The following is a 27,721-nucleotide window of genomic DNA, read 5'->3' as shown; positions in this document are numbered from 1 at the left end:
CGCACAATAGCCGCTGACAGCCTCAGCAGCAACCAATTAAAAGTCCGGCCTATGCACTACCCATGTATAAGAACGACCCCTAATTTTTAGCATGATTTTTAAAGAAGAAGAAAAATAGCCTTATACATGGAAAAGTACGGTAAACTGCAAACATTGTGGCAATCCACAATAACTATATATCCTGATTTCCCCCCATTCATTTCCCCTCCATTTACACTTAACAAAATATGTACCTGGTCTTTGAGGCTGGCGGTGGGGGAAGCAGCATTTCCCCCCACCGCCTGCCCCACAAGCTCGGGGGGGCAGCGGAAAGGTGGTGCGCTGCCTTTGCGCTGCTCCCCAACCTGGTCTTTGAGGCTGGCGGTGGGGGAAAGCGCTTCCCCCGCCAGGCCCAAAGAGCAGGTCGAAAGGAACGCAAAGCCTCCGGAGCCCAGCGGCAACTCCCGCTGGGCTCCGGAGGCTTCGGGTGAACGCACCTTGAACACACAGAACGCACCTTGTTTTAGAGGGGGAGAACAAGGAAAAAAACTTTTTCCCCCTGTTCTCCCCCTTCCTATAGAGCGAAAAATATGGTAGTGCTGCCACAGCTCTTCTTTATCCATGTTGTAGGAAATCTCTTTCTCAGCCCCCCCCCCCCAAATACCGGTATGTCACAATTCTTCCATCCAGCCTTACTGGTCAGAAGTCCAGTAAGAATCAAATTCAAATGATAACCAGTATCTCCCACACAACATTTTCAAGTGAAATAGCCCTGCTCTGGCATGGAACAAATGGGATTCTCTGCGCCAGCAAAGTCCCACTTGATTATTGCCCCCAAGATGATCCGTTTTTTGACATTTCACATCCCCCTATGGTGGCAAGCGGTCTTGCTCCCATTAAGATCTTGCCTGCAATTACGTATTAAGTAAGTGTCCCAAATGTCACATACCCAAGCAAAACAATCATGCCTAAGCACATGCTTACGCTGAGGCTTTCAGGACAGTAGTCAAGATGTCTATAATATGCACAACCTCCAAGCTGGGATGCAGCATGCCTTAAAATTAACATTGATGGGAACAGAGAGGGAGATGGGCTGCTACTGCCCTTGTATCCTGCATGTGGGCTTTCCATTTGTATATATAGTTGGCCGCTGTGTGGAACAGAATGCTAGACCAGTGTTTCCCAACCGGTGTTCCGCGGCACACTAGTGTGCCGTGAGAGGTTGGCTGGTGTGCCGTGGGAGGGAGGCGGGCGAGTCGGGCGGTGAGAGGCGGCGGCGGCGAGGATCCGCGTCGAGCCGGGGGCGGCTCCGCGGTGGTGGTGCCGAGGTTTCTCTCTCCATTCTCCCCTCACACACACACACACACACACAGGAAGATCAGCTGACAGGATCCAGCCAATGGGGCGGCGGCGGGGCAGCGCGTGACAGCGGACGAGGAGGAGGCCGGCATGTCCGGGCAGCAGCAGCAACAACAGCAGCAGCAACTCCCGGCGACGGCTCCTCAAGCCCCGGGCAACCCTACTCCCTCACCGGCCTCGGCCGCCCTCCTGCTCCACCCGCCGCCGCCTCCCCCGCCGCCGCTGGCCACCTCGGCCCCGCCGCCGCCCCCTCCTCCGCCCGCTATCGCCGCCACCACCACAACAGCCGCCGCCGCCTCAGCTGCCGCCATCCCTCAGTCCCTCGCTTTGCTGCGCTGCCTCCTCCCCCCCCCCACCCCCAAAGCTTGGAGGTTCCCCGGCAAGGGGGAGGGGAAAAAATTGAAAACTTTCACTTTCGTGCGTCCCTCCCGGCGTGGCGCTGCGCGCTGACGTCACGGGGCTGTAATGGTGGTGTGCCGCGAGATTTTTTTCTTCAAACAAGTGTGCCTTTGCCCAAAAAAGGTTGGGAAACACTGTGCTAGACTGGCCTTTGGGCTGATCCCGCAAGGCTCACTTGTGTGCTTTTGAGCTAAGAGAGAATTTTCCTTCTTACACCTACCTAGCTACACACAACCCCATGTCTGGTTTTCTACGCCCTTTGAATTTCCATCCCTTCAGCAGCTAGATTAACAAATATTCTCTCTAATTTGCATTTATCACTCAGAGTTTAGGGAGAGAAATTCATAAAGTGGTGGTATCCATATTTTAATTTAAAATAACTGTGCTTTTTCTTTTTTTTACTTTGTCTTGCTTCATTGAGAATTTAGTTACGTGATCAGCAGAAGGTAAAGAATACCAGTAATATAGAGATTTATATACAATAACACTATGGTGGGTAGCTTCTTTTTGATGTACACTTCCAGGATTTCTACCTTGGGAGTCTTCTGGAATTGTGTCCGAGAAAGGGGCATGGCGCTACATGTGTTAGCGCCACCCGTGCACAATCTAGGTCTATGTCTTCAGGGAGCCGGCATTTGTCCACAGGCAGCTTTCCGGGTCATGTGGCTAGCATGACTAAACCACGACAGAACACCGTGACAGAAACCAAAGCACACAGGAAATGCCATTTACCTTCCCACCACAACGGTACCTATTTATCTACTTGCACTGACATGCTTTCAAATTGTTAGGTTGGCAGGAGCTGAGACAGAGCAATGGGAGCTCACCCGTTGTGGGGATTTGAACCACCGACCTTCTGATCGGCAAGCCCCAGAGGCTCAGTGGTTTAGACCACAGCGCCACCTGCGTCCCATAAGGACAAAGACGATGTGTGGAAGGGGAGAATGCTGCTTCTTTAAAATTGGATTGATAAGAGAGCACAATCAGGACATTTCGAGGATATGTTCTGGCTTGCTTGTAACCTTAGACCTTTGTTGCTGTGGCGGTTGTTGCAGTGAACATTGTGTGTATAAAGTGTCACAATTCTCTCTCAGCTAGCATGTGGTCTGGAAAAGCCTGACACAGCATATTTCTGAAGATAAGTTGGTGTGGAGCCCTTTTGACTGCCCACGGTAGGAATCTGGATAATAAGTAATTTGAACAATGCCAACAAGCTAAGGAAACAGTCAGCAAAAGAGGCTGGGTTAATTTGGAGGATGTGATAGTGCAAGATCTCTGAAGATATTCTAAGGAAAGTAGTGTCTGTAACTTTCATGAGTGGCACACATGCCATACATTTAAATCACAAGCTGTTGTCATCATCCCCAGAGAATCATGGGAACTGTAGTTTATTAAGGCTGTATAGCACCGTAGCTCTTGAGAGGCAAACTACAGTTCCCAGGATTATTTGGAGACACGTACAGTGTGTATGATGTGGGATGCGGGTGGCGCTGTGGGTTAAACCACAGAGCCTAGGACTTGCCAATCAGAAGGTCGGCAGTACGAATCCCCGCGATGGGGTGAGTTCCCATTGCTCAGTCCCTGCTCCTGCCAACCTAGCAGTTTGAAAGCACATCAGAGTGCAAGTAGATAAATAGGTACTGCTCCGGCGGGAAGGTAAACGGCGTTTCCGTGCGCTGCTCTGGTTCGCCAGAAGTGGCTTAGTCATGCTGGCCACATGACTGTACGCCGGCTCCCTCGGCCAATAAAGCGAGATGAGCGCCGCAACCCCAGAATCGGGCATGACTGGACCTATTGGTCAGGGGTCCCTTTACCTTTACAGTGTGTATGAAGGCAAGCTGGCTGGCAGGAGCTGCTGGAATCTGCCCCTTATGGTGAGTGTCTGAGCAGTAATACCTTTGCAGTTAGGAATCCTTCAAAGTCGACTACTGAATCCTTCTATGCAGGAAGGAATTTGAAGAACTTCTTTTCCTGGCTGACCCTTGCCTGAGCAACCAAGTCCTCTTGAGCTCTTGCATGTTCCTGCACCCTTGTTTCCAACCTCTTCCCCCTTGACTCTGGCTTCTGGTTTGTCCTTTGATCCTAAGGGGCTCTTTGGTCTTGGCTCCCCACAGTTGCTGCCCACAACCCAGGCCCCAATGCTGTGTGACCCATAACCGCAGAAAGACCGAGCCACAATAATTTCCATTTATCTCTTACTCTTCTTCATTCATTAATCAGAGCAGCAGGGTGCTGACATAATACAGAAATTACAAATGAATACAATCAAAGGCACCATTCAAAACACAAAGATACAATTAAGAACGAAGCTTGATAAGTAATCTTAGGCTGAAAGATAGGGATTGGCCCAATCTTCCTACCTTATGTGTTTGTCGCAAACTGGGGAAAATTTTGTACACAACCACCGTGGGATAAAAGTGTAATAACTAACATTTTGTTCAGTAGAAAACCTCTTTCTCACTTTCCTTGAAGAGCTTCTATTTGAAAGTGAAGTGATTTGTTGGAAAATTTAAAATGGGAAACATGGATTCTTTGGTTGCAAGTTTCATCCTGCCCAGAAGAAAACACTTAAAATCTCAAAATTGAATTTTGAAAAACCCAGATTGTCTAGGAGTACCCGATATCTGTGATCATTAGGTCAAGACTGCCTAGTCATGGGTTTTGTATATTGCATCAAGACCGTGTGTTTATTATTGCTATCTATTCATCCCTAGTGAACAAAAACACAGAACACCCAATCTGTTTGTCCCTTTCAAGTTTAAAGGTTTTTCTGGCATGGGGTGGGGCATCTTTAATTTAGTAACAAGCCTTGAGGTGCAAGATACATCTGGAAAGAAACAAAAGCCCAGGGCCCAGCAGTACTGGGAAATTAAAACATTGGGTCATATTCAAACGGACTAGGAAGCCAAAGGTCAAGGCAGCATTAAATCATTAGTTTCCCAGCTGCCACCATGGCGTGGTGTTGACCTTTGATTTTGCAAGAAGTGGCCCATGCAATTTTCTGGTGGCAATCTGGCAAGAGCTGAATTTTCTACTCACACCATAGCATTTCCTGCTGTGGAGTAACAATTAAAGCATCCAAAAACATGCAAGCACCAACAATTCCAAGAGGATTAAATTAAATTTGTTAACTTTTGAATTTGTGAATAAAATATATTGATTATCTCTGGTATGCTGGAGCTTTTACAAAACACACACAGCTGAATTTGCTGGCAGACCACTGGAATTGTGGAAGCGGGGCATCACTGCTAGTTCAGCAGCAAGAGACATTTGAGTTCTGAAGCTATGAACTTCATATGTTGAGTTCCACTTTGTACAATATATATGAACTATATGCAGCAGGTTGCCTGAACTGAGCTCAAAATAGATCAGGCTAGAATACTATTATTCAAAATGCCTTCAGGGCCAGTTATACATTTCTCCCCTCTTACTAAAATAAAGCTCTTCAAATGGAAAATAATATCATGTCCAAGATTTCTTTAAAATCATGCTAGATTGCAACAATTTTCAAAGAGTTTAATCCCCCTGTTTCTTGCTAAACAGCAATGTTCCTTTACTAGCTTTGCCTCTTATCAATAGCGACAGGCAGCATATCTTGGTGTCAACCGAGCAAAAATGCAACTTTTAAAATATAGAGATGTTTCAGATGAGAATTAGTCAAAGTTGAAATTTAAGGGAAGCATCCTCCGAGAAGCAACTCGAACATTTGAGACGCAAAAGGTGGGGCAGAGTGGCCAAAAAGTATTTTGCTACAAATATCTGAGGTAGACAATGAATGAAGGGCCTTAAATAATTTCTCCAGCCCCCTCCACAAAGGGAAAGCAGGCAGCAAGCCAGAGTACTAAACAACAATGATCAATGCAACAGCTAGAAAAGGGAGCAGAAGGTCAAAGGAAATGATTAATTCTGTGTAGATCATCAACAGGATGGGTCCTGGACTGGCTCACAACACCCAACTACCCTAATAAGTGCATCTGTTGACCGTCTTGGGAATACAAGACTGTGTTAGAGAGGACTCCCCCACCACCACAAACTATACTCACTCTCGAGGGCCAGGTCCCATTTTGTTTCAGTAAGTAAAAAGTAAAATATTCCAGGATTAGGTCTTACAATTTAACCAACATCATTATTCATTCGTTATAATAATTCTTGAACTCATGGAGCCCATCATTATCCTATTTGCTCTCTCATTTTACACATATCTTACTGCACTTCTGAATGTCTAACATTAGAATAACATGCCCTTGCTTTTCACAGCTTCTTGTTTGAATATCCATTGCTGAGACGAGAGTCAGACTGTGCTGGCCCTGAAAGTTCCATTTTTTTAAGGTTTCTAATGTTGGGTGTGGTCCCTCTTCTGTTGCCCATTTTCTTAGAGATGCACATATACTGTTTAGCTATATGCTGTGATTATTGTACGTTGTTGATTTTCGGAGTGGGGAGATTTAAAAAGCACACACAACTGGATCAAGCTAAGAATGTCACCTGACTTCTCCAAACAAGTTTCTCTGCTAATGTAATGAAGCATAATCTTGAATACCAATAGCCTATGTTAAGATCTCTCTAGTATCTAGCAATTCTTAATCTAGCTTCAGATAACATGAATGCAATTTTTAGCACAGAGATCTGCAGCTTTCCAAAACACACTTTTTGAGGGACAAATCTAAAGTCGGATATATTGCTTTTGGTTTATCAGCACTCATTCCTCATTAAAGCAAAACACCTATGTTCTACTTGTAAGCACTACTTCCATAGTGTGGTCAAATTTGATTATGATTTAGCCACGGTATGGCTCTGCTGCAACTAAAGGTATCTTTGACCCACAGCAACTCTTAGCTAATAATCGTTTGCCTAGCAACCAACCCTACTAGAAAAAAATAGACGTATAAACTAAGAACTGCTAGAGGTAAAGAAAAAAGGGGGGAGGACAAATTACTTTTTGGTTGGCTATGTTCTGCATTATTAACATAAACAGTGAAATCATACCAATCTCCACCCGCCCCCTGGACTTATAAATGGCTGTGGATAATACCAAAAAAAGTAGAAATACATGCAGAGCTTCATGAACTAAGGTTTGCTGAAAATGCCGCTCATCTCCCTGGAAAATAAGGGATAATCCATGTCATAGCTGTCAATGTTTCCCTTTTCTTGCGAGGAATCCTATTTGGAATAAGGGAATTTCCCTTTTAAAAAGGGAAACGTTGACAGCTATGATCCATGTCAGTGGGTTGTTTTAGAGCCTTGCTATAATTTCTATTATATCAAAAATCAGGAATGTATTACTGATGTCTCTGCCCCCCCCTCTTTGTCTCTGCTTCAATATTTCATGTCCATTTTCTGTGATGGTTTTGTTCTACACTTGATTCTGCATTTTTAATTTAAAAAATGGTAGCAATAATTGTTTCCTTAGCGTTATCCAAAGCAACCTTCTAAGTCAGAATGTTTAGCAAAGGGCCAATTCATTTGTGAACTGCCATGCAAGTGGCCAGGAATTTATTTAATTTTAAGCTGTGTGCATCTGAATACATGGGCACACTGAACTCTAAGGGTGCCAGAAGCATCCTTGGGATGCAGGAAAGAGCTACAGGAAGAGGCCTTCTCTGTGGCTGTGCCCAAATGCTGGAATTCCCTTCACCTGAAAGCTTGTTTGGCACCCTCTCGACCTTCCATTGTCTGAACAAGATATTTTTGTTGCAGCAGACATTGGGCCTGTTGGGTTGAGTGGTTTTAATAGGCCAATTTCCTGCTTAGGTGTTTTATAAGCATCTCTGCGGCTGTTGAAAGCTTTACAGTAGCAATTTTTGATGCTATTTTTGAAACAGAATAAGAGACCCCTCAAAAGCACGCTCAAGAGTTGTTATCACTGCTGAAACTGACGACTTATCAAGATAGTACATATGAGCCATTTTTTAGAACGTGGGGACTTGGGACAATATTTGTCGCTTTAAAATGTAAAAACATAACAAATATACCATGTAGCATTCAATACAATTACTGGATTGAAGACAGTTGCTAAATTAGTGTTTGTACAAGTTTCCTATAAAATATTTAGTATGGATTGCTACAATACGTGTATTCATGTATGAAACAGTTGTATATATTTGCAGTATGGCAAGTATTTTTAAAGTTTTCCTTTGTGTTTTTGGTGAAAATTTGTGTTAAGCCACCATGAGCCTTCTGGCCACAATGGAAGGGTGTGGAGTGAAGATTTTCTAAATAAATGGCCATGCAGAGAAACAGTGTTAACCATTGGTGTTCGGAGACGCTGCCATTTCTGTGATCATGGCTGCACATGGCATATGGTTGCCAATTCTGTTGGTTAATATGTTAGCCCCAGCATTCTCTTTGAGTAGATTCTGTTGATATAGCAGAGTCCGTTTGCACAACGGAATGATGAATAGTACGTGCCACATGCTTTTTGTTGCTTTATTTTCAGTTCATTGTAGAGAATTTACAAACATGCATCTTGCCTCTGCGGGAGCAGAGAAGCAACGACCTTCTCCTCTAACACCGAGAGAGAACAGAGAGAAAAACAGGAAACCAGTGTACGTCACATCCAGCTTCCCATTCCCGTGGGAAAACCCAACAGTACTCTGACTGTGGAATGTAAACATTGTCTTGTGACTAGCACTTTGCTGCACAGTGAAGAGAGCAGAAACCAACATCCTCCCCCTTTCTGTGAACATCACTGGGCAGCGTGTTCGTACAATATCAGTACAAACCCAACTTCTGTACATAGGTACAGTGTTGATCCCTTGATACAATCTTGGACAATACATCAGCAGGAATTTCATTACCTGGCATATAGGACACCGTTACGAGTCCCTTCTGAATATGTTCCCTAGCATGTTGCACCTTCAGTTGCAAGTGCTTCGTGCTTTGCTTACAACCTTCCGAATTCAGCAAAGCCAAACATGCTTTGTTGTCCTGGTAAACCTGGATTGGACATTTGACAGGAATTTTCATGTCTTTGCACAATTGTAACAACCATTCACAATCCTTAAGTGAATAAGACAGTGCATTCAGTTCAGCTTCACAAGTACTTAAGCTAATTGTTGTTTGCTTCTTGCATGACCAATCAAATAGACCCTGATTGTACATGTAGCAAACTCCAGACGTACTTTTCCTGTCTGTAGTGTCACTTCCAAAACTTGCATCTGCAAAAATCTCAAGACCACCAGACTTCTGATTGTTAAATCTCAGTCTGTAATGCATAGTGCCTTTCAAATAGCGTGCTATGCGTTTCAGAGCTTTCCAATCCTTAACAGTAGGATTGTTGACTTGTCTGCTTAGCAAATTACAGCTAACAGCAATGTCAGGTCTTGAACATCTGGCAATGAAGTTTAGCTTGCCTAGCACACTTCTGTACAGTGTAGTGTCAGAAAATGCTTCTTCAGTGTCTTCTACCTGATAACCTGTTGTCATCGGTGTGTCTACAGGGTTAGCATCCATCAGGTTCAGTTTGCTTAACACATCAGCAATTTTCCGTGACTGGTGTACTAGAATGTTACCACTTTGATCTTTCTCTATTTCCAGAGATAGGTAATTGTTTACCTCACCAAGATCTTTCATGTCAAAGTGCTCTTTCAGTTGAGCTAGGGCATTATTGTACATTGTGACATCTTTCCAAAAGAATAAAATATCATCAACATAAAACAAACAATACAGCTTCTTTTGCCCCTCCTCTTTGACAAATACACATGGATCAGCTTTCCCTTGCTGAAAACCTAGAGAAAACAATGCTTCAGTGAGTTTTGTGTGCCAACACCGTGCACTTTGTTTGAGACCATAAAGAGACTTCTTTAGAGCACAAACAAATCCCTTTTTTTTACCTGTACGCCATCAGGTGGAAGCATATATAGTGATTCACCTAGAGATCCGTACAAAAACGCTGTATTTACATCGTGGTGACTAATGTGTAGATTCTTCTCTGCAGCTAGCTTGAGCATAAGCCTAATGCTCTCATATCTCACCGTGGGTGAGTAGGTCTCGTGATAGTCTTCACCTGGTACCTGTGCAAAACCTCTGGCTACCAATCTGGCTTTGTGTCTGACTATCTTTCCATTTTGATCAGTCTTCGCTTTGAAGACCCATTTGCTTCCAAGCAGTTTCATTCCTGGAACTACTGGAACTAGCTCCCAAGTTTTGTTCTTTTCTAAGGAATCAAGCTCAGCCTTCATAGCATTTAACCAAGGCTCAGCTTCCTTAGAATCCAAATCCTGGATTTCTTGGAAACTTGAAGGTTCAAATACCTTCTTGGAGCTTTTAACAACTGCCACTGCTGTCTTAGCATATTCATCAGCAAATCTCTTTGGAGGTCTGCCTTTTGTGGCTCTTTGTGACCTGCGAATTAGCCTTTGGTCTTCAACACTTTCCTCTTCCTTCTTTGGAGAAAAGTGGCCTATTGTGAACAATGGTTCTTCCAATTCCTGATCAGAGCTTTCAGAGGGTCGCATAGAGGCTTTCGCACTCTTGAAATCCTCTGACTTATCTGATTCAGTTTCAGACTCAGAATCAGAACCTTCATCAGTGGGTGTGGGTTGTTGTTGCTGCTTATCCTCAGTCTCATCACTGTCATCAGGATAACATTGAAAAATTCCCACATTCTCCCCCCACTTGGCATTGTACTCAACACTTCTTGTGAGCTTAATTGTCTTAGAGTCAGTCATCATTATTCTGTAAGAACCTTTCTGATAACCTAGAAAGATACCATGCAATCCACGTTTGCCTAATTTGGAGCTTTGTGGTGAATGAATCCACATGTCTGAACCAAAAATTCTCATGTGTTTGACGTATGGTTTCTTGCCAAACATCTTCTCATAGGGGGTACAACCAATCGCTGAAGATAACCTGCGATTGTAACTGTAAAGAAAACATGAGAGAGCTTCGGCCCAATAACTCTCTGGAAGATTGGCATCATGCAGCAAGGTTTTTAACCCTTGAAGCAATGTTTGATTTGCCCTTTCGCAAAGTCCATTCTGCCATGGCGAGCGAGGACTGGACAAATCGTGTTGAATTCCTTTCTCAGTCAGAAAAGCTTCAAACTGCTGAGAAGTGAATTCTCCCCCGCGATCTGTGAAAAGAATTTTTATCTTCTTACTATGCACATTTTCCAACCAAGCACAGAATTCCTTGAACCTTGGAAAAGTCTCTGATTTCTGCTTGAGATTGTACACATAAATATACCTGGAAAATGCATCAATGAGAACCATGAAGAACCTATTTTCACCCAAAGAGGGCGATAGTGGACCAACTAAATCAGCATGAACAATCTGGTATGGTTCTGTAGCTTGCCTACTAGACATCTTACCTTTTGCAGCCATTTTCACCTTGTTTGCTGCGCATGCCTTGCACTTCATGTGGTACCTGCAGGGTTTAATAGTCATACCTTCAACCAAGGTAGGCATCTTAGATACTGCCTCAAAATGCAAATGACCAAATTTCCTGTGAAAATCATGAATACATCCTGCATGCAAACTTTTGTTAGAACCTGCAATGCAACAAGTCTCATTCTGCACAACATCATCATAATACAAAACAAACAAACGATCAACACATTCAGCATGCAACACATAATCGTTTTTCTTTGTGATGGTGCATTTCTTGTTCTTGAAGGAAACGTCAATGTTCCGTTCATTCAGCTGCATCACACTTAGAAGATTGTGTGTGGCATCTGGAACATAAAGTACATCCTGTATCTCTAAGTCCAAACTGTGAAGAACAACAGTTCCGTAGCCTTGACTGGGAATCGTGTGGTCATCCGCCTGGTGAATCGCACCTTCCTGCGGTGTAAAAGACACGAACAGTCTCTTATCGTTGCACATGTGGTGGGTAGCTGCTGAATCAACAACGAAGAAAGATCTAGACGTCTTCTGGACCTTTGCAACCTTTGGAGTGAAGCGTGAGACCATTGCCTTGTGCTGCGTTGTCCTGGACACTGGACCTTTGCCTTTGCTTTGGCCTTTTCCACGCGATGAGCTTCCGCTGCGCTGCTCTGTCTTGGCCCTGGGATATCTGCATTCCCTCTTCATATGGCCTAGACGTCCACACGAGTAGCATTTCACTGCCTTCAAAGCTTTGGCGCCCTCTGGTGGTTCCACTGCACTCTGGGATGACGTCTGTGAAGACTCCCCCTTACCCATGCAGCTAGCACCCCGGCGATCTGCTTCATTCTGGATCACGGCAGTAACATAGGCTACTGTGAGTTGAGCAGTTGGTTGAACAGCAATCTGAGTGGCAACGGACTCCCAACTTGGACCCAAAGAATGTAGTATCATGAAGGAATACACAGCCTCTGGAAAGTTGAGTCCTCTCTGTTGCAACTCATGTCTCAGATTTTGCATCTCCATCAGGTGTTTACGCACATCTCCACCTTCAGCAAGAGCCATATCATGCAGCTTGGCATAATAATACATTGAGGAACCAGCTTCTGTCCTCAAGTGAGCCTGTCTTAAAGTGTCCCAAATTTCTCTGGCTGTGGTCTTTCCACGCAACAGACAGAGCTCTTCTGGGGAAACTATCAACGTAAGCGTTCCCCGTGCTTTGGAATCCTTAGCATTCCAATCAGCTGTAATTGGAGCTGGGGGGTTGTCTGTAATAACATTAAACAGACCTTCTTTCCGCAGAATTGCCTCTGCATATAACACCCACTCTGTGTAATTATTCTTATTGAGCTTAGGAATCCCAAAATCATTAACCAGCTTTGCGTTTGCCATTTTCTGCTGCTTGAAACAAGCTGCGTCACAGTCCTGCAGCTTCAGCCAAAAGCACTTGTAAAAGTACTTTCGTTTTCCCCAGCCATCCAAGCCTGTGAGCTTGTGCCTTTTGGAGCCTTGCCTGTAACACGGCAAAACGGCTTTAAAAGTTCAAAGTCCAGCAATAAAACCATAAACTAGGAGCTGGCAGGCTGCTCCGGGAGCATGAGCACATACCTTCATCAATCAAACTTGACGCGCAGAGCAGATAACGCGATCCGTTCCTCTGTACCTCTGCCGGCATTCCGACTCGGCTGCTGGAGTCTTTAATCCTCTGTTTGACTTACGTCTTTCTGGGCCCGGAACCAAAATGTTGATATAGCAGAGTCCGTTTGCACAACGGAATGATGAATAGTACGTGCCACATGCTTTTTGTTGCTTTATTTTCAGTTCATTGTAGAGAATTTACAAACATGCATCTTGCCTCTGCGGGAGCAGAGAAGCAACGACCTTCTCCTCTAACACCGAGAGAGAACAGAGAGAAAAACAGGAAACCAGTGTACGTCACATCCAGCTTCCCATTCCCGTGGGAAAACCCAACAGTACTCTGACTGTGGAATGTAAACATTGTCTTGTGACTAGCACTTTGCTGCACAGTGAAGAGAGCAGAAACCAACAGATTCCAACCATTTTTAATAGAAAAGTCAGTAAAACATTTGGATTGCTTCCTAACAGAGGCCAGAACTCCAGCAAAAAGCAAGGTAACCCCACTGTACTGTGGGAGTTCACTGTACAGTGGTACCTCAGGTTAAGCACTTAATTCTTTCCGGAGGTCTGTTCTTAACCTGAAGCACCACTTTAGCTAATGGGGCCTCCTGCTGCTGCTGCGCCGCCAGAGCACGATTTCTGTTCTCATCCTGAAGCAAAGTTCTTAGCCCGAGGTAATATTTCTGGGTTAGCGGAGTCTGTAACCTGAAGCGTATGTAACCCAAGGTACCACTGTATTCCTCACACCAGAGTCTTGGGAGGGGAGAGTTTGGGAGGGAGCTTTAGTCACTACCAGAAACATGCAATTTTGCTCCCAGAAGGCTGGTGATTTTTACTAGAGTATAATGAAAGCTAGTTTAACTATATTATCGCTGCACCTAACCATGTGCCACCAAAGAAGCTTATCCTGAAGTGTAGTTTATATACATTTTATAAGTTTCCTAAATAAATGATTATGCACACAGTCTACCACTAGAAAATGCACACCTTTCTGAAGAGCTTACTTCTTCTTCATGTCAACACACAAGCCAAACGTTGACTAAACGGCAACAAAATCTTCTTTAAAAATGATCCCAAATTGCTTCTTTTATTCAGACAGGCAAGATCAGGTCCGTATTCGAAGAGTGATGAGGAGGTATGTTGCATTCCCAGTTAGAAACTGGTATCAAGAATGATAAAGGCTCATAAATATCTGAACTTAACCAGTCCGAGTTTGCATAATCTTCACAGTAAATGCAAAGGGGTGGGGGGTGGGTGGGAATAATCATCCAGTCAGCTGAGTCATCTCCCAAGCAAGCATGCCAGCAGAACTCAAGTCTACAGGTCTCAAACTGTCAATACTTGTTAACGCTATCAATTTGTTCCCTTTTTTAAAGGGAGGGGCAGAGGGGAGAAAATCAGCCTATGTACTTCTAGGAGAAGGATGATTAACTTTTAAATCTAATGTAAGCAAGATCAGCATTTGCTTCAAAAGGCACGTGTGAGAGAGAGGTGTCCTTCACAGTCTACTTGAAAGGAAGGTGGTATCTCTCAATAAGCCCAATCAATGGCTTTCTATCCCAGGCATTTATATCGGTCATTTCCCGCTTGTACTATATCTGTGTAAATCAAAAGTTGTAGCTTGGAAAGGGGGTGAGAGTGAACCTAGAATTTCTTTTGTGCTTTTAAAAAGGCATAAGAACCATTGTGGAGAGCAGTAGGGTTTCAAGTTGCCCTTATATGAGGCTCCACTATCTTGCTACGTAAAAAGTTTCCAAAATAGTGGATTTAGAACATGCCAGGTCCACAACAGCCTAACAAGGACTGCATTAACCATTGGGAAAGCAGCATTCACTGTTCTTAATACAGTGGTACCTCGGGTTTCATACGCTTCAGGTTACATACGCTTCAGGTTACACACTCCGCTAACCCAGAAATAGTACTACAGGTTAAGAACTTTGCTTCAGGATGAGAACAGAAATTGGGCCGAAAGAGAGATTGATTTCCTATACAGTGGTACCTTGGGTTACATACGCTTCAGGTTACAGATTCAGCTAACCCAGAAATAATACCTCGGGTTAAGAACTTTGCTTCAGGATGAGAACAGAAATCGGGGTCTGACGGCGCGGCAGCAGCAGGAGGCCCCATTAGCTAAAGTGGTGCTTCAGGTTAAGAACAGTTTCAGGTTAAGAACGGACCTCCGGAACAAATTAAGTACTTAACCTGAGGTACCACTGTATGGAGTGTTGGAGATCAGGGATAGGATGGGATGAGCCAAAAGCCATTAGAAGCCAAGATCAGAAGCCAACACACCAAAATTCACCTCCTCAAATATTCATCTCCATTCAGAGATGAAGTCGAGGAGAAGAGACCTTCAGGTTAATCAACAAATCTGCAACAACACAGAAAATACAAAGAGGAGGATTCAATCCAGGACATGTTGCCAGTATACACTTCTCCAAAACAGTGTTTATTGGTTGGGTGATGGCAGCCTCAGCACTAACGCAACTTTCATTGAAAGGGTCTCTCCTCTTTTCTACACAAAAGCTTTGATAACAGGGAGGAAATGCATTTCCATCTATTTGGCTCACTTTTTCCACACAGTCCACAAAGGGCAACAGAACCAAATCCACTTCCTTCCCCTTAAGCTTGAGTGGCAGAATACATGCTCAATTACAGACTTCACCTGGTAGGGCTGGGAAATGTCCTGTCTGAAACTTTTCAAAGTTTCTGGAACAGAATATCCTTCTGCCTGAATTGCTTCTACAAGAGAAGCACCCGCTGCACATTACTGATTGGTGGTTGTTGCCAACACAAAACTGATTGGCACACAGTATTTCATTTTAATGCAATATTGACAATATTGACTCTAGAAATGCAATGCTCCCGATATATAGATATTTTAATGGAATGATACTTTGCATAATGAAAGATACTTTTTATTGGTTTTTCTGTTCCTCGCCCTATGTTATAAGTTAGAAATCTTACCATCTGCTAAGGTCAAATAACCAACCTACAGAAGGCCTGGGGGTGGGGAGGGAAATCTAACCAACATGTGCAAGCTTAGAATTAGAATTGGTTCTACCAGAGCTAAATGAATCTAGATCATGGGTGGGCAAACTAAGGCCCGGGGGTCGGATCTGGCCCAATTGCCTTCTAAATCCGGCCCACAGACGATCTGGGAATCAGCGTGTTTTTTACATGAGTAGAATGTGCCCTTTTATTTAAAATGCATCTCTGGGTTATTTGTGGGGCATAGAAATTCGTTCATCTCCCCCCCCCCAAAAAAATTGTCCGTCCCCCACAAAGTCTGAGGGACAGTGGATCGGCCCCCTGCGGAAAGTCTGCTGACCCCTGATCTAGATCAATGTTTCCTTCCTCTTCTGTTCAACTCCCTAAGAACTACAGCCGTTTTTTTTTATCTCATTGCCCCACCTCCTCAAAATTCACACAGGCAACATAACTGGATGCATTTGACAACCACTGGTATTCATCATTGCCACTACTTAACTTTCTAAGGAAATGCAGCTTCCGGGTTTCCACTTAGTACACAGTTAAGATGGCAGACATTTAGATTGTGGAAGTATACACATGATACCGAGGTGACACAGCAGCAAACTTGTTCACAATTTCAAGCTTTTTGTTTGTTTGTTCAGGAACTAAGCTCTCTTGCCATGAACTTATAGAGTTGCATGAGGCAGGATCAGAATACAGTACAAGGTAACATTAAAGCCAACTACACATCAAAAGGTGCAGGGAGCTGGGAGCCAACCCATCGCAATACTTGTTTTAGTGCAATTAGCATACATTCAAGAGGCACAATTTCAGAGAAGATGCTCAAGCCAATCCATTTATAAGTTTAAAAGGTCACAACAGCTCTGGTCCAAGCAGGGATATATACATTCCAGGAAGTACGCGAAGAGGAGAGCTTCCATTGTTTTAAAAAGCACACAGAGAGAACTCACTTCTGTTTCTCATTTTTAAGGGAAGGCTAGAAGAACAAAAATCCATGTCATTCTGAGAGTACAAATGTATCTAATCATGCTGGCTTCTAGAGCACAGCGTTTCCTCCGCTCTTCTCAAGAACTGGCACACAACAGGGGTTTTGCACAAGATATTTGAAGAAGTGCGTGGATCACAGCTGAAATGGGTATCTGACAGATAAAATTAAACAGGTTGCAAAATCCAAGCAATACACAATATTTTGCCCTAATCCCTGCTGCCATCAGAAAACATGCCACCTTTTCCACCGCAGGAATAGCATAAAGCTAATGCATATATGGGACATATGAGAGCCTGGCCATCTGAAAAATTATTGGGAGTTCACACTGCAATCTAAAGCAACACAATGAAGAGCATGGGGAAAGCAAAGGAAGAAGAAAAATTGGCATATAGCCAAGACTAACAGAGCACCCCACAATAAAAATGATACTAACTCATTTCCAGTATGTACCTTGGAAGTTGAACGAAATCCGTTCCGGAAGTCCATTCGACTTCCAAAATGTTCAGAAACCAAAGCGTGGCTTTTGACTGAGTGCAGGAAGCTCTGCAGCCCATCGCAAGCTGCGGAAGCACTGTTGGACGTTTAGCTTCCAAAAGTAGCTCGCAAACCGGAACAGTCACTTCCGGGTTTGCGACGTTCCGGAGCCAAAACGTTTGAGAACTAAGCTGTCTGAAAACCAAAGTACGGCTGTATTTAACACAACGGGCTGTGTTCAAATGAGATCCCTTCTTTTAAGAACCTAGACAGCAAACTTTGCTAGCATGCATCTTTGAAAATACATCCGTCCTCCTTCATGCAGCCTACTCCCATTTCTCCCAGAAAGCTGTGGCATTATTTACAGCTGCCTCTTCCCCATCACTCTAGGACCAAGAGGTGGCAGCAATGCTACCAACTCTGCCTCTTTCACACTAAAAACACCATTTATATGCAGAACCTGCAAAATATTCTCCTAGCACAGCCTGGTGCTCTGCAGCTGTTTTGAACTACACTTCCATCAGCCATGGGTGGCGCGGTGGTCTAAACCACTAAGCCTCTTGGGCTTGCCGAACAGAAGGTCAGTGGTTCGAATCCCCACAATGGGGTGAGCTCCCGTTGCTTAGTCCCACAGCTCCTGCCAACCTAGCAGTTCGAAAGCATGCCAAAAAGTGCAAGTACAGTGGTGCCTCACAAGACGAAATTAATTCGTTCCGCAAGTTTTTTCTTCTTGCGAGTTTTTCGTCTTGCGAAGCACGGTTTCCCATAGGAATGCATTGAAAATCAATCAATGCGTTCCTATGGAGACCGTCCGGGGACAGAGGGGAAGCGCCACGCGCCTTCCCCTCTGTCCCCGAACCTGTTTAAAGCAAGGGGCGGCGGGGAGAAGATTGCTTCTCCCCGTTGCCTGCCCCGCAATCTCCGGGGACAGAGGGGAAGGCGCGCTCTGTCCCCGGAGATTGCAGGGCTGGCAACGGGGAGAAGCGATCTTCTCCCCGCCGCCCCTTGCTTCAAAAGAGGTCCGGGACAACGGGGAAGACGTGCTGCACTTCCCCGCTATCCCTGGAGCTTGCGGGGCAAGCTTCATTTTGCGAAGCAAGCCCATAGGGAAATGCATCTTGCGAAGCAGCTAAGAAAACGAAAAACTCCTTCGTCTAGCAAGTTTTTCATCTTCCGAGGCATTCGTCTTGCAGGGTACCACTGTAGATAAATAGGTACTACTCCGGCAGGAAGGTAAATGGCGTTTCTGTGTGCTGCTCTGGTTTCGGTGTTCGGTTGCGCCAGATGTGGCTTAGTCATGCTGGGCACATGACCCAGAAAAACTGTCTGCGGACAAACGCCAGCTCCCTTGGCCTGTAAAGCAAGATGGCCGTCGCAACCCCAGAGTCGTCTGAGACTGGACTTAACTGTCAGGGGTCCTTTACCTTTCCATCAGCCCCAGCCAGCACACATGTTAGCTGGGGGTTGATGGGAGTTGTAGTCCAAAATAGCTGGGAGCCCAGCAGGCTGCCCAAGGATATACAAGCAGTGTAAGCTTTTTAATCTTCTCTTTCACAGCTCAACCAACTTTTCTCCAGAAATCAAGTTCTGCATCCAATGTAAAAGGTAAAGGTAAAGGTACCCCTGCCCGAACGGGCCAGTCTTGACAGACTCTGGGGTTTGTGCGCCCATCTCACATCTATTGGCCGGGGGCCAGCGCTGTCCGCAGACACTTCCGGGTCACGTGGCCAGCGTGACAACGCTGCTCTGGCGAGCCAGAGCCGCACACGGAACGCCGTTTACCTTCCCGCTGGTAAGCGGTACCTATTTATCTACTTGCCCCCGGGGGTGCTTTCGAACTGCTAGGTGGGCAGGCGCTGGGACCGAGCAGCGGGAGCGCACCCCGCCGCGGGGATTCGAACCGCCGACCTTTCGATCGGCAAGCCCTAGGCGTTGAGGCTTTAGCCCACAGCGCCACCCGCGTCCCTAGCATCCAATGTACTACCTCTCTAAAAAGAGGATTAAAAAGAGAGTATAAAGGAGAAACAGCATAACCTAGAGTTAAGTACAGTGGTACCTCGGGTTACATACGCTTCAGGTTACAGACTCTGCTAACCCAGAAATATTACCTCGGGTTAAGAACTTTGCTTCAGGATGAGAACAGAAATCGTGCTCCGGCAGCGTGGCAGCAGCAGGAGGCCCCCTTAGCTGAAGTGGCGCTTCAGGTTAAGAACAGTTTCAGGTTAAGAACAGACCTCTGGAACAAATTAAGTACTTAACCCGAGGTACCACTGTAGAAGTATCACTATGGGTATTAAATTCACAAAGGAAAGGCCCTGGCTTCCCAGCGAGATATAACATTTTTTGGAAAGGGTGCAAGTTTCCAGTGGGAATATTCTTCCACATTGCAATGTTAATTTTAGATGCCTTGATTATGTGTTTGAAAGACAGGGTATAAATCTAAGCGATTTTTAAACAATGATCGTGAGGAATAAATCTACAGAGAAACCATGAAAAGAAACAAGGCTTGGTGTGCATATTAAAAACCGACCCTGTGACTACAGGGCCAAAACTGGTTACTAGTTCCCAGTTACTAATCTGAAATAAAGCTAGGAGCACAGGAAAGTTAATTCACCTTAATAAATTTGTTTGTCTCTGAACCCCGAAATAAGATTTGGTCTGCATCATAGCTCCATGATATAGGGCAGGAACGTGCAGACACAAGCTGCAGTTGCTTATTCAATTTGCTGATTAAGCTCCATTTTAAAACTTTCAGGCAAATAAGGAACGGGAAACTATGAGCCAACTTTAGCTACATGTTGTCGCTGGAAGATCCTCACTCAGAATCTGATTTACCAAGACAGATATGAGGCTTACTCTTTGAGCCCGAGGGAAATGTTTAACTCTCTCATTTTACACTCTATATAATCAAATTGTTACTTTTTCACTAGCTCTTGTGGCTCTTGGGGTCACTTGCTATGATAGCTGGCACCATGCAGTCTGTTGTTTACCTAAAAAACTCGCTTGTTCTTGGGGGAAAGTTTGAACAATTCTTAAATTCTAGTGTCATGGTTTATGGCAAGCTGTTTCAGGAAGCAACAGGGCTGGGTAGGCATCCTTGCGATACACGTTGACCAAAAATGAAGGAGGTGGCACAAGTTATCATAGCAAAACTGAAAAAATAAAAATCCAAGCTCATGGATTTGAACTCTGCAAACACTGTACAACAAATTCTGCATGGGACTTCTGAGATGTCTGTGCCCAAAATAATGCTGAAATCGAGATTCAAAACAGGGATACAGTAACTCCATCATGCAACACTTCCATGAGAAAATATCAGAGGGTGGGTACAAGGGAACACGCCAGAAAGAAATTTATTCCCCCTTCTTTGCCACCCCACTCCAACAAGAAAGGAAGAGAACAGGAGAGTGTCTTTCCAGGGAACATCTCAGGTTTTTGTTTTGAGACAGAAACACAGCCCTGGGTAGACCCAAAGCTCTGTAGGTAAAAAGCATTTGAAGACACTACAACTAGAATGCATCTACATATAGCCAAGCACTGTGCAAGAATGCTGCTTAAATAAACAACATTCTCCTCCTCCCTCTCCCCACCTTCACTGTTCAAGCTCCCTTTTGACTTACCCAAGGCAATCAGCACAACTTGAGATAAATATGTTTGTCCCTTGGATTAAAGGTATCCTGTTAAACGATACTTATTCCCTGCCCACTGGGCAAGCACAAAAATAGTAAGAAATGGAAACACTGTGGAAAACAGTCACGTACTACAGACAGAAGCTCTAGCAGACTGGCCAGGCTTTCTTATTACATTTTATATCCCATCTTTCCTCCAGTGACCTCTCTTCTCCCCATTATTTTATCCTTACAACAACAGAAAAGGAGAAATTAGAATGAGGGCTAAATTATGCACACCTGGCCTAAGGTTGCCTGATGAGCTCCACAGCTGTGTGGAGATTCGCACCTGGGTCATGCAGGTCCTAGTCCAGCACTCTCTAACCCACACCCCTGTAAAGAAGAGTTGCAGACATTGTACAGAGACCAACAAAAGTCACAAACCTAGAGCATATGGAAAGTATTCCTGGTCCTTTTGTGCTAGTATCAATTTTTTGTTACCTTCTCTGACAGACTTACTGGGGAAGAAGCCTTCTATATCTTGAGTAGACACTGAAAGAACTGCAGTGTTATGTAAGGAATATTTCCAACTCAGGCATTTAGTTGTGGTATTTTGAAGAATTTCCTTAGCATGTTTGGTTTTTTTATTCTCTATATTGCAGACTTAATGGCTGAATTCTGCACAATTGTTCAGGGACACCTTTCTCTTATTATTTTTAATTCTAATTACAATTTGCTCCACAATTGTTCATTTGGTACAACGAAAACAAGCTGTGAATTTACCGTAATCTTTCTCAACAATATCAAGCATTCTCTAGGGTTTTGCTTTTGGTATTCAGAGTCATCTCTCTCAAAAAAAATGTTTAAGATAGACGGGATGTACGTCAGACACATTTGTAGAACAGGAAAATGCTTCCTTCCCCCATTGCTGTTTTGATTCCCCCAAGTATTCCAAGTTTTAGCTCACCCCTTTGGCTCTGGATAAGGAAAGTCCATCAGGATAAGCAAAGTATTTAAACTGATCAATGTGGCTCATCAAACACAGATCAAGCCATTTCTCTCTATTGCCACTTGAAGACATGGCAACAAATGGTCAGTGTTAAGAATTGTCAGCTCCATGCAGTGAACAGCTGCCCATGAACAGATTCTAAAAACTGGCCTCCACATGGCAGCTGTGATGGGAGCAGTGGCCCATCATAGGTTGTTTGAACATTAGATGGGGAAGGCAAACCTTAAAAATTAAAGAATGTTAATATCAGGTTTGTATTGTGCTCAATATGCAACACAGCACATTCAAGTGCATTTTTTCCACTACAGAGTTAAAATCCTCTTTTAAAAATAAAATTATCTACATGTTTAACCTGCAAAAATCTAACTGTTATTAGGGGGTGGGTGAGCATACCCTTCAGAAAGCGTGTTTAGGACTGCAACTTTAAAATATTGCAGTGACAAGAGTTTACATCACTTATTCACTGATTATCTGCTGCAATTACTCTAGACAAGGTCTGAAAATCCAGAAATGGGACTTTTGCAGGAAGCAGGCAACAGAAGCATGGATGCAAAGCAAGATGCAATGCAACTTAATTTTTCAGCATGGTACAAGATCTCAGTATCATTTGGAACCTAAGTTTCCAACCTAAGGTTCAGTTACAACTTCACATTCAAGAAACATGCCCAATGCAGCTAATAGCAACAAGTATTTCCAGTTTCTTACTGTGTGCCCTTTTTAAGGTAAACCAGTTTAAACTGAGAAGGTACTGAAAATATTTGCTGGGAAGAAGTGGGAAGAAGACATCAACAACTATCAGCAGAAATACTCCAAATACTTACAGCAGTAAGGAATGTTATTCTTGGTTGAGCTTTGCAGGCTTAAAAATTTGCATTTAAAGTTCCAAATGCCCTTCAGAGGCCCACAAAGAGACAGGAGTATTTGTTAAACATTAGAAAGCTCTGTGGGAGAACCAAGTGCTAATGAAGAGATTTTTGCATTTCCTCAAACCCTTCCTGAAAAAAAGACTTCCTAAATGGTCCTTTTATTTACCAAATTCAGGCATTCTTTCTCATTCCCCCCCCCCCTAAATAACCACACATAGAAATGGTAAAAAGTCACCCAGTTTCTTGGTATGAACAGGCTTGACTCTGCTAAGAACCAGTCCTTCTTAAAATACATTGGGGGTTTTTAAGCCTAAATAGTGCATGTACATAGCAATAATCAAGGGGAAACTTTGCCCACTCTGTCCTCAAGTCATGACTCTTATCTCCAAAGTAGTCAGGACCAGCTAAGAAGTTTGCTGGGAAGCAAGCTATCTTCTTAACAATGAAGCCAATGGAAAATTCCACTGTGGCACTACCGCCAAAAGGAATGTCGCAATGAGGAATGTCGGCTCACAAATTGAACTTCCAGTTCATTCAGTTGCTACTAGAATCTAGATTTTATTATTTGGGGATCAGAATACCTACTTAACAAATTGTTAGAATATAGATTTACGCCAAGTACGATTCTCTTCTTTTAAATAAATAAAAAATGCTAGTACTTGAAAAAATTGCATTAAATTGAGATTATCAAGGTGCTGCAGACTTTTATTTATACATTTAATGCAATGTGATTATATGCCTATCCTTGCTTACAGCGCACAGGTGTAATTTTCAAGCGTTATAAAAATAAACGTATAGCAATTTGCTCTTGCTTTCTTATTTTGTTCCAACTATTGCTATTTTATGTTATGTGACTAATGGGAAGCTTGCCAGAATTCAAATTTAAGGGCATTTGGGTCTAGCTTTTGGTTTAAATGATTAGTTTATTAGGAGTGCAATTCTAAACGTTATGTTTTCCTTTCATTTTATTGTTTGATCCTTCTAACGAAAAGTTTCTTCGTGAGCAGCATAAAAGTCTCTCATCTCACTTAATCTAGGAACTTCCAAAACAGCATGTTCCTGGGTGCTTTTCAACATCATCATAAGTGAGAACTTTGACACACTACACAGCATTATATTTTTATAATAGGAAATTGATTTTAGGTATTATCCAGTGCTTAAGATTGAGGAGGCAACAAGCTCAAAAGCACCTCTCCTGTTATGCAATAATCTCAGGATCATTTCATTTTCATGTTTCCTTCGCAATCAAATAAACTCGACAATAGTGACTGCATTATTTTTGTTATTTTTTCTCTCCCAAGAGACAACCTCTAGACAACAGTGACAGGAATATTTTTGGAAACTGAACACACTATAAGTAGCACAATCATTTTTTTTTTTGAGGGGGGGCTGCAACACAACATACACACCAAAAGAAACTCACATGACATATTTTCTTTAACTAAAGAAAAGTTCAAACAGTGAAGATTCTTGTTTAAAAATGAAAAAGAGCAAAAGTGAATCACCATGAGAGAGAGGGGGAGAGAGAGACTGGGCTTCAAAGCCATCTTGAAACCACATCCTCTGACCATGTAAGCCTTTGTCTATATCCCACATGTGCAAGCTCTAGCTGTTACGCAGCAGCGAGATACTTTACATATGCTCAGAGGCATTTGGTTCCATAGGTCAGCCTTGGGTCGTATTACACCCTGGCAAACTTCTAGAAGCTACACTTTCAGAGATTTATTTGCATGCCACAATCCTCCACAAAATCCACAAGCTAAGAGATGGTGACCCTTAATTCCTATTTTCATAAATGGGCTTGTAGCATTTCCATTTTAAGAACCCACAGTCTAAACTGCAGAGCATAGACTGGCAAAGTTAAGTAATCTGCTCATGCAAACCACTATTTTCAAAAAACAAATGGGGAAGGGAATCCTGAAGGAGCAGCTTTAGTCCATCTCAGGAGACAATCTTGCAATGCTGGGAAGAGACATGGAAGTCACAAAAAGGAACTTGCAACAAAGTGAAAAAATGTGTCCTCTTTGCAGAGTTCACAGGGCTTCAATTGTCGGCTCTCGCACTTGATTCTGATTTCAGTACTGTGTGTTAAACTTGTTAAATTCATGCCCCCCCCCAACCAGAACACACACATCACTTGTTCTTCAGCATCCCGCAAAGTTTTGCTCTTAAGAGCTCAACCATCCTCTCTTGCCTGCAGCACATCCCCCCCCCCCCGCAAAGCAGCTCTACTGCTTTGTACAGCATTATGGAGATTTACTCCAGTTAAGCGTGGACAGCTCCACGTGAACAAAGCATGCAAGCCGCAGGAACAGGGAAGTAAAGGGCTGGAAGCAGCAAGCACGCCGTGTAGGTGTAAAAAGGGGGAGAATTAAAGGAAATTAAGGTTGCCAGATGTCCTGGAAAGGAAGGGCAAACGCTCTTTTAAAAGGCGCGGGGAGGGAGGGGAGGAAATTGAAAAATAAATCCCATTTCAGTACAGCTACAAGACAATATTATGAGGAATAAATGAAGCTATAGAATAAGGGGAATTGCCAAATGCACGGAAAAAGTATACATTTCCTGCAAAAGACAAGCGGAACTTGTAAGAACCGCTATAAATTCTTAACAGAGCAACAATTTACACAGGAGGGACACCTTATTTCGCAGCATTCCTCTTGAGGCTCTTATGGGCACAGATTCAAAAATAATTCCAATTAACACAAATCGGTTACACCTTAGCATCTTTGAGCCACCTTCCTAGAAACCACAAGTCAGATCAGAGGGAACAGTACAGTGGGTAATTTGTCTCCTTTGATTTTCTCAGTGCACACTTGTGATCAAAATCCGGGTTGATAGTTAAGTACAGAAACAGGGTCCTATATAGTAATAGCTGTGAATTTAAGTCATGCAACCTAGTGCTGTTAACCAGCAAAACCAAAACGGTTTTCAAATATGCCTCTTCTGTAGGTGCTCTTTAATTCAGATCGCTCCACCCAGGGTGGAAAGAGCACAGCCGCACATGATCTAAGCAAAGAGTAACACGTTTCCACGTTACATTATCTTCCGTTTTTAAAAAAAGCCCTCAAAAAAATCCCAGAACAAAGCAAGCAGCCATTTGAAGCTGATTTGGGGCAGGACTCCGGAGGGGATTCTCAGATCAAGAAGCTGAATACACGCGGTTCAGAGACTTTATTGCTTAATTTAACCCAATACGGTTATTGCAAGCTGCTCTCTATCCAATGCAACTCACAAAGCCCCAAACATCAGGGCAGGCGAGGGCAGTTTGCAAGACCCCCTTGAGCCCCGGCTCCTCTCTCCCTGTTGAACTTCAGAGGCGGCTTCTCTCCCCGCCTCCCCACCCGGTCCAACATCACTCCCACAAGGCGATTCGGATCAAGGCACAGGAGCCAATTCCTAGGGCTAACCCAATAAAATATTTGAGGGTGCCAACCCCCCCCAAAAAAAAAGTTCATAGGCACTGCCATTCAAGTGGTGTCTTGGGATCGATTAGGTGAGGCGAGGATTCCCTCCCCCGCCCCCCAAATGCTCGATTCCATTTGGCACCCCTGATTCGGATCAAGACGAGCCACTCACCTCGTCGTCGTGGTGCTGGCAGTAGTTGACCCGGTCGGAGAAGACGGAGGAGAGGATGGTGTAAGGCGCGGCGGAGTAGGGCTGGCTGAGGGCGAGCTGCGCGGCCGCCGAGGCGGGCCCGGCGCCGGTGGAGGCGGTCGGCCCCGGGCCGAAGCGCTCGATGAAGTGGTCCTTGGTGAGGCGGACGCGCTGGTGGGCGCGCACGCAGTTGTCGCACAGGTGCTCCTGGCAGTCGAGGCAGCGCGAGCTGGCGGCGTTGCCTTCGTCGCACGAGCTGCAGCGAGGCTCGCCCTGGCGGCTGTGCGGCCGTCGGAGCAGCAGCGACGAGCCTCCGCCGCCGCCCCCCGACGACGCCGAGCCGGCCACGGAGCCCGGCGACGAGCCTCCGCCGGCCGAGGCGCGGTGTTGCTGCTGCTGCTGCTGAGGCGCCGGCTGCTGTCGAGGGTGGTGGTGGTGCCGGTTGTTGGTGCTGCTGTTGCTCCCTCCGACGACGCCGGGTCCGCCGGGGCGCCCGTTGTTCTTCTGGTCCTCGGCGGCGGCCGCCACGACGACCACGTCGAGCAGGTTGCTGAGGAGGAAGTTGGACGAGGGCAGCGCGTCCATGCCCGACGGCTCCGAGATCACCACCTTCTGGTCGCAGATGGGGCAGCGCAGCTTGAGAGAGTCCCCCGCGGCAGGGTGGCGCTGCGCCTCCAGGCACTGGCGGCAGAAGGCGTGCAGGCAGGGCAGGACGTGCAGGCGCCTCGACGGGGCGCACGAGGAGGACGACGAAGACCCCCCGCCGCCGCCTCCTCCTCCTCCTCCACCACCCCCTCCTCCTCCAGACGAGGTGGAAGTCTGCGAGGACGACGACGAGGTGGACGAATTGGACGAGACCGGAGCCGGCGAGCCGCACATCTCCTTGCACAGCGGGCAGATCTGGAAATCCGACTCGGGGAACGAAGCCATTGGGGATTGCGGGGGGGGGGGTCCGGGGGAGGAGAGAAGGGGGAGGGGCACCGGGCTAGCAAGGAGGCCGCATGAACCCCGGCGAGCTGCGGAGACCCGCTTGGCGAGCCCCGGTGGGTGGCATCAAGGAGGCGCGGTGTGAGGGCGCTGCTCCGAGCTTCCTCCTTGCGGGTTTGGCGGGCCGGTGGGTCTGGCCTCTCCTCCCTCCTGGCTTTCCCGTCCGCCGCCCTCTTTTAAGCTCCTTCAGGGCCCGGGTCTCTCTCCCTGCCGCGCCCCGCGACTGGCTGCGCGCTGCTGCTGCGTCTTAAGCCGTTTCCGAGCCGCCGTCGCGCCTTCCTCCTTCCCTCCCGGCGCAGCGCTTCTGGGACGGCGGGGCGGGCGACCGAAGCTTTCCTGGTCTGGAAAGTGCATCGGCGCCTTCGCGTTGAAATCCAGCGCGGAGTGCACGCGATTATTATTCCTCCTCCTCCTTTTTCTTCGACCAGGGAAAAAACAACAACTAAATAATGGGGGGGGGGGAGAAGTCTCTGAACCCAGGACCTCTTTCCGCCGGTCTCAGA

General features: G+C 45.2%; 1 protein-coding gene across 1 annotated transcript in view; it reads right to left on the bottom strand.

Annotated features, from left to right (window-relative positions):
- TRIM71 (tripartite motif containing 71) overlaps window positions 1–27,176 on the bottom strand; it is a 58,480-nt gene extending 31,304 nt beyond the window's left edge. The window contains exon 1 of the mRNA XM_082193327.1: window positions 26,214–27,176. Coding sequence (XP_082049453.1) covers window positions 26,214–27,161 — 948 coding nt within the window. The 5' untranslated portion in view covers window positions 27,162–27,176. The remainder of the gene's footprint in view (window positions 1–26,213) is intronic.
- Window positions 27,177–27,721: the final 545 nt, after the last annotated feature.

This window comes from Podarcis vaucheri (assembly GCF_965113315.1).
Source record: "Podarcis vaucheri genome assembly, chromosome: 12".
Lineage (NCBI taxonomy): Eukaryota > Metazoa > Chordata > Lepidosauria > Squamata > Lacertidae > Podarcis > Podarcis vaucheri.
This window is presented reverse-complemented; position numbering and strand designations above follow the sequence as displayed.